Below are 12,341 nucleotides of genomic sequence, written 5' to 3' on the forward strand. Positions count from 1 at the left end.
ACTGGTTGGTGCAAGTAACATAACTTATAAAGAAAGTCATATCTACTTAACTACATACTATTTGAATTAAAAGTTTGATACTTTGTTAATATATAATAAAATAAAAACAGATCATACCATCAAGAATTTTGGGTTTATTATAAGAAAACTTAATATATAGTAAGATATCAATATTATCTATTATTATTATATAGAAAACCGAAAAAAATCATGTTAAAGTAGCAAACTAGGATCATGTCAGATTTCATATGAAGATTGTAAATGACATGATAGATGTTGAAAACGAATAACTACTTTGAGTATAAAAATGATATATATGTATATTATAATGAGCAATGATACCCTGCACACCTCGTCCCTGCACACTTGTGGGCGCCTGTCTACGTGGCCCACAACAACACAAAATTTTTTGTTTTGTTTTTTTAAAAAAAACTGATCAATCATGCACCGCCACGTAGGCGGTGCTCATGATACCCTACACACCTGGTGTGCAGGGTAACAAATTCGTATTATAATATACTACAACAAATAGTTGTCAAGTTGTCAAAATTAATCAATAAACAGATTGAAAAGTATATCATGTGAATAAGATAAACATTTTGATTCATTATGTTCATATTTTGTTTTACTATTTTATTTACCAACTGTGTCTACTTTTGAAGAAAATATCAAACGTGGATTAATTAAAATAATTACAGAAATGTATTTTTTAGTTATCATAAAATCATTTTATTTAACTCATTAAATTCAAAAACTCCTTAAAATATAAATGTTTATTTTTTGAAGAAAATAAAAAGTTTTACATATATCCATAAATGTTAAAAAGAGTACATAAAAAATTAAATTTTACTTAAAAAACACACCTTTGTAATTTTTTTATTTTTATTTGCTAAAAAGTTTCGTACAAGAAATGGGTCGGGTCGTGAACCCGAACAAGTTACGAGCTGCTCGTCTTACAGACCTATGAATCCTTGAATCACACTGCCATCGATCAGTCAGCCGTGTCGCTCTCTACCAAACCCGTTCGATCTGCTCATAGAAATGGAGGAATATCCCGAGGAGCTACGCACCCCGCCGGTAGCATTAGCTTGTGTGGTGGGGTGTCCGGAGATCCACGGTCTCATCACCGCGCACCTCCACTCTCAGCAACCGCCTATCAATACACTCGCCTTGCCAGATTTCTCCAACATCGCAATTATCGGTGCACCATCCCCGAAAAGGACTCCCACTGACAACCCAGCTGGAATTCTGAAAAGGGATTGGCTTTCCAAGCATCGGACTAGGATTCCTTCTGTTATTTCCGCACTATTTAGTGTCGATGACATCTCCGGCGATCCGGCCCAGTGGCTCCATGTCTGCAACCATCTCGAAAATCTCAAGTACACGACGCTTGGTTATCCTCTTTATACGAATGATTTCAGGTTTTGCAATCAAAACGACCAGTTACATGTTTGCTTTTTCCCCTGAAATTTTCTGCCAGGGCAACCGTACGCGGTAGGAACATCAAATTGGTTGTGGTGGTGGTTGCTCAGTCGGGTCGTAAAGGTCTGTTTCCACATTTTCGTTCGTTACTTCACCTCTATACTATAGTATGGTAATTCTCAGGTGCATATGTTTAAATTACATTTTTCGGTTTGAGTAGATTCTTGAATTGACTATTCATAGTTTTGTAGTAACAATAGTGAACTTCTTGCTTACCTGAAATCTGTGCTTTTAAGTGTTATATTTTCTACTCCACATCTATATGATATACCTTACTATGGCCGTGTACAATTTTAGGACAAGTCAACCCAAATTAGTTTTGATGGAGGACATGGAACGTGTTAGTTTCAATGTTTTCCTGATTTAGGGTTCCTCTTCCAATAGCGTTTTCTCAAAATAGTGTCTGAGAAACTACTTCTATCATTTCCAATAGCTGATCCTTTCTGGCCATGTTCTTGGGAATTAAAAGATGGATGCTACTGTAAAACCCTTATACATTTTCCTTTATTGCAATTTGCAACCTAGTTGGCTAGTTTCTTTCGTGTGATGGTATCATGTCTTTCTTGGATGAGCTATGACCATATCTGGAAATTGGTTCACCATTTGAAAAATTATGGTGCAGTTGACTCCGGTGAAGATCGTATGATTACCTTGAGGAAACGTGCAGATGTCGATGCAAAAAATCTTATTGTCTTTGTACCAGATGACCAGTTAGAGCTTCAACAATCTCTGAGCAGGCATAGTATATAACTTTCTTACTTGAGCTTCCCATTTCAAGTCGTTGCTATCTTTTATAATGTTATTTTTTATTTGAAGAAAACTGAGGGGAAATTCTATTTTTCTTTTTGGTATATTCTTTAAAAAATTTGGCAAAAGTTTTCTTTAGATAAATCGTAAATTAAGCCTAATCAGCTTTATCATCATAGGCTCGGGAATGCGATTGGGGAGCTTGCAAATATATATTATAGAGATGAAGGTCGGAGAATTAAAACACGTCTTGAAAAGAAAAACTTCAGCTCAATGGAGTTTAATGTCTGCTACTGTTTCAAAGTAAGGTTTTTTTTTTCATTATGATGCTGTCTTGTTAGAATTTATGTATGCATTTTTATGCCAGTTAATGTGAAAATTTTATAAAGCAGAATCATTCTTTTAACTCAAATCATGTAATGTGATATAAAATATGCATACTGCATGTTGTAGTGCTTTTATTCAACTCTTTCAGTTATGTTAGAAATCAAATAACATATTATAAAATCATATTTTATATTAACGAGATCACAGTGTCATTGCCTACATGCACTCTTTTTGTTCCATAATTATGCTTATCTAATTCTTATGAACTGCTAGGTTGCTGTATATGCAGAATTCCGCAGAGACTGGCTCGAAGCTCTTAGGATGTATGAGGATGCCTATCATGCACTGCGAGAGGTATTACTTGGACTGAAATAGAAGGCTTTTTTGTTTGATTTGCCTTGTTTGTGTGTTAAAACTCATCTGATGACCTCTTGAGAATAATGGCTTGGTTACAATCTTTGCACTTAGGACCAGAGGCTCGTCAGGAAATTTAATTTGTGTATTTTTGCTAACCATAGATAGTGCTAAGAGATTTCAGGAATCAGGAGAAGGATTTATATGCTTTATCAATCATTTTATATGCATATCTTAAAAATATAACTTGATACTGGAAGAAGACCTAAATAAACCAATATTTATTTATGCAAAAGGACCCCAAATAGAATCAATTAACTTTTTTTGTGCCTCTGTAGAAAAGACCTACACTTTTTGTGATTATTTTTTCATTTAAGTCTTCCTCATCTTTGTTGGCATACATGTTTTTACTCAGATGGTTGGAACTTCGACAAGATTGCCCCCAATCCAACGCTTGGTCGAGATAAAAACTATTGCTGAACATTTGCATTTTAAGATGTCAACTCTATTGCTGCATGGTGGGAAATTTGTAGAAGCAATTGCATGGTTCCGTCAGCACACTGCTAGTTATATGAGACTCGTGGGGTCACCAGAAGTTATTTTTCTTCACTGGGAATGGTTAAGCAGGCAATTTTTGGTATTTGGTCAACTGTTGGAGACAAGCTCGGCTAATGTTTCACATGTACCAAGTATGGCATCAGTTCCTACAGAGAAGGCAACTGAATGGGAGTTTTATCCAGCATACTATTATCAGGTTGTTTGTTTTCCAGCCTTTCCTACCTCGCACACACAAACATGAAGAATAGAAATAGCTCTAACGATCACTGGCATCAATATTTGAAAGCATTAAAACTGTACTAAATGAGCGACAAGTGTGCTCTTTAAATTATATTTGACATATCTCTTGAAACAGTTGGCAGCTAGCTACCTGAAGGAAAAAAAATTAAGCTTGGAATTCGCACTATCTATCTCTGATGGTATTGGTGAAATTGATGGGAGCGCAGAATCTGTGGTAGCTTCTGTGTATATTGGTCAGTTTGCTAGACTACTTGAGCGTGAGGATGCATACGTAATGCAACCGTGAGTCCACTTTCAATCCATATCCAGTGTATACCTAAATATAGTCCTGTAAGATGCATCGCTTTTTGAATTGTTGAATGTTTTATTTGAACCAAGTTGTTTGCAGTTTGACTGATGATGAATATGCCCGTTACGCACTTGCGGAAGGGAAGAGGTTTCAAGATTCCTTTGAAATCATCGCCCTATTTAAAAGAGCTTTTGAAGCATACAGTAACTTGAAGTCTGAGAGGACTGCTGCCTATTGTCGATTCCAGATGGCTAGAGAATATTTTTCAGTAAGTGAATTTCATAATGCAAAAGAAATATTTGATAAGATTGCTAATCTTTATCGACATGAGGGCTGGCTATTGTCATTATGGGAGATCTTGGGTTATCTACGAGAGTGCTCAAGGGAAATCAATAATGTGAAAGATTTCATAGAATACTCACTTGAAATGGCTGCACTGCCCATAACAAGTAATGCTTTTGATCCATCTTCCAAAGATTGTGGACCAGCTGGCCCCGCTAGTCTTTCACAGAGAACCAAGATACACAAGGAAGCATTTGGGGTTGTGGACGGTGCATTGGAACTTAGTTTGAAAGAAGATAATAGTGGGTACAAAGTAAATAGTGATCTTCCTCTTTATCTTGAGATTGATCTTGTAAGTCCCTTGAGGGTGGTTCTGCTTGCATTGGTTGCTTTTCATGAACAAACAGTTAAGCCGGGTGCTTCATCGCTTATCACATTATCACTTCGATCACGATTACCAATAGATATTGAAATTGATCAGTTGGAGGTGCAATTCAATCAATCAGAGTGTAATTTTATCATCGAGAATGGGCTGAAGTCACATGCAGCTGCAATCCCCCGTTCTCAATCTGGTCGCAGAGTTGAGACAGCTCCAGCTCTGGTGCTTGCTACAAACAAATGGATGCGATTGACATATGAATAACATCTGGTATGTTGATGGCTTTATTTATACAATCACTTTTAATTTCTATATGTTTGCAATCAAGGAAGTTAGGATGACATCCTTGATTTTGAACTAGCCATTTCAATGCCACTCTGGGTTTGCAATGGTCTTGATTGTAATATGCTCTTTGTTCCGATGTTATATAGTTCATTATGGAATAATGAGAAAAGCCACGAGCTTTGTAATTTATGATACTTGTGAGCAGAAATAAGATTTCGACATACTGAGAGTAGAAGCAATAGAGATGTCACACTTGGACTTCATGACATACCGCACAAGGAAAGGAATAGGGTGACAAAATGCTCTTTGGAAAACTAGATAATCTGAGATCCTACTTCACACAAAACTTTATTTCCTACCTTATTACAACTCCAAACATTTGATAGGGATGGGAATTTTCAGGTTTTGAGGATGTGGAACTAGAGTGTTGCTTTTGCTGAGAGGGTAATTGAACCTGAAGGGGAGGTTAGGGGCGAGACATGGGGAAAATGGTTGTTGCAGTGCTAGGAGGGGATGGGGAAGCTGGTGCTGTAGTGCAGCCATAGGAGCTTAAGGCTCAAAGCGGGATATGGTGGTTGGTGGGAAATGGGGTTGTATGGAATTTCTGACGAGGAATAAAACTAATTGGAGATGCTAGAATGAACGGCCTCTCTAATTAAACTCTGTATTTTCTTATTACGTGTTCACTCATATATATTATACTAGACTCCACTCTGGAATGTCTAGGCAAATGCTTTTTCAGATGTCTATGATCTTGTAACTTTGTCTCGACTGTTACAAATCTCCAAATTCATTTTCAATCTACTTTATCAATCAACTTCTATTAAATTAGTGGAACAATACTGAATATGTAGGCCAAACTGGAAAGCTTGAATGTACGTATATAATTGCAAGGATGGGACCACAATTCTCAATATGTTGCAGAGCTGAAAGTCCAGCGTCTATGAATGATTTACCACTTTGGAAATTTGAAGACCAGGTAGAAACTATACCCACCAAGGATCCTAGCCTGGCCTTCTCCGGACAGAAGGCCGTACAGGTTGAAGAGCCGGAACCACAAGTGGATCTAGTCTTATGTTCATGTGGCCCTGCATTGGTTGGAGAGAATTATGTGTTACCTGTGAAAGTAGCTTCTAAAAGCCATGCAGTCTATTCCGGTGAGTTAAAGATTAATCTTGTAGATACACGAGGCAGTGGCCTTCTTAGTCCAAGAGAAGTGGAACCATTCTCTGCAGACGATCTCCATGTTGTGCTTATTGACATATATTGGGATGGACTTGATCACTCTGAATCTCATTCAGATAAGATTCAAAAAATTCAGCCATCTTTTGGGTTGATTTCTGTCCCATCTCTAGTTGAGGGGGAATCATGGTCATGCAAACTGAAAATTAAGTGGAATCGTCCCAAACCTATTATGCTCTATGTCTCATTGGGTTATTATCCTCACAATGGTGAACCTAGCTTGCAAAAAGTTCATGTACACAAAAGCTTGGAGATTGAAGGCAAGATTGCTTTTACTATTAGCCCACGATTTATGTTGCCATTTCGACAGGACCCACTTTTGCTCTCGAAAATCAAGGCTGCTTATGATCCCGATAACATACCTTTAGCTTTAAATGAATCAAACATGCTTATAGTTAGCGCCAATAATTGTTCAGAAGTGCCACTTCGATTGTTGTCTATTTCCATTGATGTTGAAGAAAATACTGGCGCATGCATTGTACAACCTCGTCATGAGGAGTTCACAGAACCTATTATTCATGTGCCAGGTGAGGAGTTTAAGAAGGTTTTCACCGTCATTCCTAAGGTAATTAGTTCTAAGCTAAATATTGGTATGGTTTGTCTGAGATGGCAAAGGGATTTAAAACCTGGGGATGAAGTTCATTCTTGGGCTACAGTGTCTCAAGTTACGAAACTCAGATTACCTGATGTGAATGTGGAACTACCTCCATTGGTTGTGAGTTTGGAATGTCCACCTCATGCCATTCTTGGGAATCCCTTCATATATTCTGTTAAAGTACATAATCAAACAGAGTTGCTCCAGGAGATCAAATACACATTAGCCGATTCACAAAGTTTTGTGTCGTCTGGACCCCACAGTGACACAATCTATATCCTGCCAAGATCAGCACACTTACTCAGGTACATGCTTGTCCCTCTAGGCTTAGGTTCTCAGCAGCTTCCTAGAGTTTCCGTGACTTCAGTTAGATACGCTGCTGGTTTTCAGCCTTCAACTGTATCATCTGTCGTCTTTGTGTACCCCTCCAAACCTACTTTTAAGTGAATGAGATGACGGAGAGGCAGTAAAGGGTTCCGTTGTTGCTGATTGTGTTACTGGTTTTTGTCTGGAACTTATGTTCATGCCTGCATGGCAATTGGGGAACTAAATCTCACAATTTGATTGAAATGCGCAATTGGTGGTCAAATGGTTGTTAACAGTCATCGAGTCTTGATCTGCCGCTTCAGAATAATCTGAACTCCCTATCTTGACTGCAAATTAGATTTTGGTATTGCTGTGCCCTTTAAACGTCCGATGGCAGAACCACTCTACAGGACAGGTATAGATTCAACTGTGCCAAAATAAGTTCTTCCGAGAAAACCATATTTATCCTTCTCTCCGAGGAGGGAGTGCTTTCTTTTTTGCCAGATAAACCTCTCTTGAAACTACATTATCGATTGGCGGCATTCGTGTGTTTTTGTGTTCGAGGGTTTGTGGAACCCCAAAATTGCAAAGTGTCAACAAAATGTACAGAAAAATGTGATTTGTTCTGATCGAAGTTATGTATTATTTGATGTAAGAGTTAGCAAAATTTCAAAATCTCTTGTTTGAAGTTTCCATATTCAAGTAACTAGCACCAGACAGGGTTCAACTCTCTCCCTCCATAAATTGGACTTTTGGGGTTTGTTTCATTTTTTCTTTTTTATTTTAAGGGTCTTCTTACTGAAAAATGTTGTTACTTTTTTTAAAAATAAATAATAAATGGTCATTGGAATTGCGTTTGGAAATTTATTTTAGGTTGCATTGGCTTGAAGTTTGTAAACTTGGGGTTACGATAACTTCAATTTAATGACAAATTCCAAAATCATTTACCTAATCATGTCCACATTTGTTGCTTATGCCCACAAACGTGAATTCGAGATGAAAGTATACATGTCTTTGCAAGTGCAATGATGTAGGTAGCTTCTATGGCATTGATTGTGCTATTTTCTATCATTATCGTGCTTTGATCCATGAATGTAGTAATTTATTTACTGTATTTATAAAAGTATGAATGAGTAGGGGTAAAGTTTCTTCTGACTATGAGAAGATACAATGGCCCATCATAATTATTTTATTTGGTTGGTATATTTAATATATGTTTTTTAAAAATGGTATATTTTAATTTTATTTTTCAACTTTGAAGTCTCTTTTGATTTTAAATAACAAATTTTGAATGTTTATTAATCGAATTTTAGGTTTTTTTTTTTATTTTTTAGTTGTAAAAACATTAATCTATAACTTTTTGTTCGTAATATTTTTGGATTGAAATATATTTATGCTATTATGATGATATGTTTAATATGAAAATGTATGTTGAATATAAATTAATATATTTTAAATTGTAATAATATTTTTTTAATCTTATATATTCTTAATATAAAGTTGGAAAGTCTTATCAGTTTTAAAATTTTTTTATTGTCTAAAATTATAATCTTCCCAATATTTTTTGAAAAATTATATAATTTTTTGCAGGTGTCGGATTTTGAGGCGGATCTTATGTTTGGCCAAACACGTCAACCTTTCCATTGCCATCCCAGTCCCACACATCAATTGTGCATCACTCTATTATTAATAACATAGTTGTGATGTACTGGCCAGGCATTATTGCCGTGCTACACGCATGTCAATGCAGTATGAATGAAATGCTATATCAGTAATAGACTACCCTGCACATTGAGTTCATGTGATAACTAGCGAGCATGAGTCAGAAACGGGAGAATAAGGCTACTTTTTTATCAAGGATTTTTTTTTTTTTTTGGTTCCATCATAGTTTCTACACATTCACCGGTAAATACACGGAAGAGTACATTCAATGCCAAAATCTTTGAAACTAAAATTTCATGTTAAGGACCTTACCAAGAGGTTGATAATTCTTGGCAGAATGATCATGATTTCTGCTGCTACTGCTGCTGCCGAATTCTTTCGAAACCGATTCCTCATAGTCATAGAGGGCTGATAAGGTTGCCTTACGCCTTTCCTTGTGCTCCATCTTCTTCATCTGTAACTCCAATGCAACTTTCGCCTTTTCGGCTGCTTCAGCTCTGCTAATGGCTTGTTCTGCTCGGTTACGAAAATCCCCTATCTTTGAAATCGCAGTTTCCAACTCTTTCCTCACATTTTTCAACTCTCTTACGCTTTGATTCGACGTTCCAGCGAGAAGGGTGTCGAAAACATCAACATTTTTAATCAGCATCCCGCACTCCTCTGCTGGTTTGGCTTCTGGATCCTCACTCTCTTCCACAAGGGTAGTATCGTTTTGACTTTGCGTTGCCCTTTTCACTTCTTCTATCAAGACTCGATTTTCTTTCTTGATTTCTTCGATCTCTAACCCCATCTCCTGAAGCGCATTAAATAGTGCTGATTTTTCGCTCTGCCCACTCGCCTCATTGGCCTCTGATGCAGCCAGTTTGGATCTCGCTTTATGAAGTTCAAAATTTAACATCGCTATTTCCACTTGTGCATCATTCTCTTTTTCTTTAGAGCTCTCCAGCTCTCCTTTTACTGCCTCCGCTTGCTCACCCAATCGGCCTTGCTCCTCCTTTGTGTTCCCAAGTTCAGTCTTTAGTTGTTTAAGCTCTGCCTCAAGTAAGTCAATGTGACCTGTCTGATCTACGATCCTTTGTTCCAGTAATTCCATAGTTTCCTTTACCTTATTTAGCTCAGAAATGGCATCAGATGTGGCGTTTTCCAGGGAACGTTGAAGCGCGTTCGAACGCTTGAGGTCCATCTCCAACGATTCAACATGAGCCGACTTTTCAACTAGCTGGTTCTCCACTTCACGGAGAACATCTAAATCCTTTAGTGCCTTTTCGAGTTTCTCTTCTGCCTCAGCTGAGGCTTTCTCTTTTGAATCTAACTCAGCCTTCTTCTCCCATAATGAATCTTCTTTTTCTTGTTTGATGCCATCAACTTTCGTCTCCAAACCAAGAATCTGCTCGTTTAGCTGTGAAACGTCCCTTGTTAGCTCTCTTTGTTTCCTCTTCTCCTCACTTAAATCACTCCGCAGTACCTCAGATTCTGCAACAAAATAATCTTTTTCCTGTCTTAAAGAAGAAAATTCCCTCTCCATGTTAACTAGTTTTCCTTGAGTGGATGACAATTCGGTACTAAGGACGGTGATCTGTTCTTGAAGCTTCTCGGATTCTGATAGCTTATTCGCCATCATGTTCATAGATGCTTCGAGCTCCTCGGTACGAGCATTAGCTTCTTGAAATTCGTTGATGTAGAAGTTCTTTTGATGATCCGATTTCTTTAGCAACTTGGAAAGCTGGTCGGATACTTTTTGATGGTGATCTAGCTTCAGAAGAGTTTGCTTGTATCTGGAGTCCTTGACCTCGAGCTGAACTTAGACATTCACAAGTTCTTTCGCTAGGATCTCGAGTTCATTCTCGGTCTCTGATTCCTTCCATCAGGCAAAAAAAAAAAAAAAAAAACCAATGAAATATAGCTTAAAATAGATTTAGCTTTCGAGATTAAATTTTTTCGAAATTATCAAACTCAAATAGAATTAGGAGACATTTGCATATTTTTTCTGAGATAACAGAATGGATCTCTGGTCAATCTTGCCATAAAAAATTTCGTTGATTTGTATAGTGCAAATACATATTTTGTATCTACCACATTTGTGGATTTCCTTATGTAGGATCCAAAAACCCAATTTATTTGGGGTCATGAGATCTACATATTCAAATATAGACCATGCAACTCTAAATACATTAGAGCTACGGGTTCATTTCACCCTACCTTGTGAGGCATTGCCCTCATGAGATGAACAAAGGCCCAGATTTAAACACGCATACACTCCATGAGGTGATCAAAGGCCTAAATTTAATCACCATGTAAAATCAATGGTTGAAATCTTGTGGGGGCACTGTCCGCAGGAGTAGGGTCGAGTTAACCGAGCTACGGGGTTATGCAACAGATTATTGCTAACTTTTTCAATTTTTGTAGGAGTAGACTTGCATGCTCAAGTCCGTCACCCCCTAATGTTTGATCATACTTGTGTTTGATTATATTTTCTGAATATAACTCAAGTAAATCAAGCAAGCAAGAATAATAATAATGGCACACGAGATTTACATGCAATCTACCCAACCTTACACCTTGCACTAACACAATAGCTAAACATGTAAGGAAAAATATGCCAATGCAAGGTAAGGACAGTGCCCTTACGTTGGAAAATATTATTTAATTAAATCAAAACTCAATTAAATAAAAACTTACATCCTCCCTTTTAGGGCTAATTTGTCTCTGCTCATTTGAGTGGTCAAAGAAAGAGACTGCAGATTGAACCGATTCTATTGGTTTTTTGTCAATTTCTCCCATATTCAAATATCAAATTCTGGCAACAAAAAAAATGCAATCACAATGTAATTAATAATCTCCTAGCATAATATTACAATTTTTTCATTTTACTTTATTTTCATCGTACAATTGCACAAAAACTTTATCCGGAAAAAAATTCAGAAATACTAAAACAAAATACAAACTAATTGTAACTGCATGGTGATCACATAAAATTTAAGACTGGGTCTCATATGAGACCATCTTTCGGATCTTAATTTGTGAGACAGGTCAATCCTATCGATATTCATAATAAAAAGTAATACTCTTAGCATAAAAAGTAATACTTTTTCATGGATGACCCAAATAAAAATTCGTCTCACAAATACGATCCGTGAGACCATCTCACACAAGTTTTTGTCAAAATTTAATGAGAGAACTATAATATTTGTACAATTTTAGATTAAAAAAATGTGCAAAAAATCAAATTTTCACTCGCAATATATCTGAAAACATAACTATTTTCATCAACTTTTTTTAAAAAAAAAATTAGTTGAATATTGTATTACAAAGATGATGGCAGAAACGAAATAAAACTTACTTGAATGGATGGAGTTAATCAAAACAGATGGAAGAAAGCAAAGAAAATGTATGGCGGTGGTGAGAAATATGCAAGGAATGATTTGATTTGTGCCTACTTTTTAACTTTTATTCTATGAAAATACGAAATTTAATGTAAGACTATGGTAATGATCGAGGTGCCATAATTTGTTACAATGGAAGAATCCATAAACTTGAAACATATATTAATATTGATATCACTAAATTTTTCTTGTGTGAATCGACAAGGGATT

General features: G+C 36.6%; 1 protein-coding gene across 1 annotated transcript; it reads left to right on the top strand.

The window, feature by feature from the left end:
• Positions 1-913: 913 nt before the first annotated feature.
• LOC140808665 (uncharacterized) lies at positions 914-7,867 on the top strand. The gene is given in 9 exon segments (XM_073165814.1): positions 914-1,379; positions 1,481-1,545; positions 2,105-2,219; positions 2,409-2,532; positions 2,830-2,910; positions 3,326-3,664; positions 3,824-3,990; positions 4,097-4,932; positions 5,798-7,867. Coding segments are annotated over 9 exon segments (3,495 nt in total). The 5' UTR covers positions 914-1,041; the 3' UTR covers positions 7,228-7,867.
• Positions 7,868-12,341: the final 4,474 nt, after the last annotated feature.

This window comes from Primulina eburnea, chromosome 13 (genome assembly GCF_022965805.1).
Source record: "Primulina eburnea isolate SZY01 chromosome 13, ASM2296580v1, whole genome shotgun sequence".
Classification (NCBI taxonomy): Eukaryota; Viridiplantae; Streptophyta; class Magnoliopsida; order Lamiales; family Gesneriaceae; genus Primulina; species Primulina eburnea.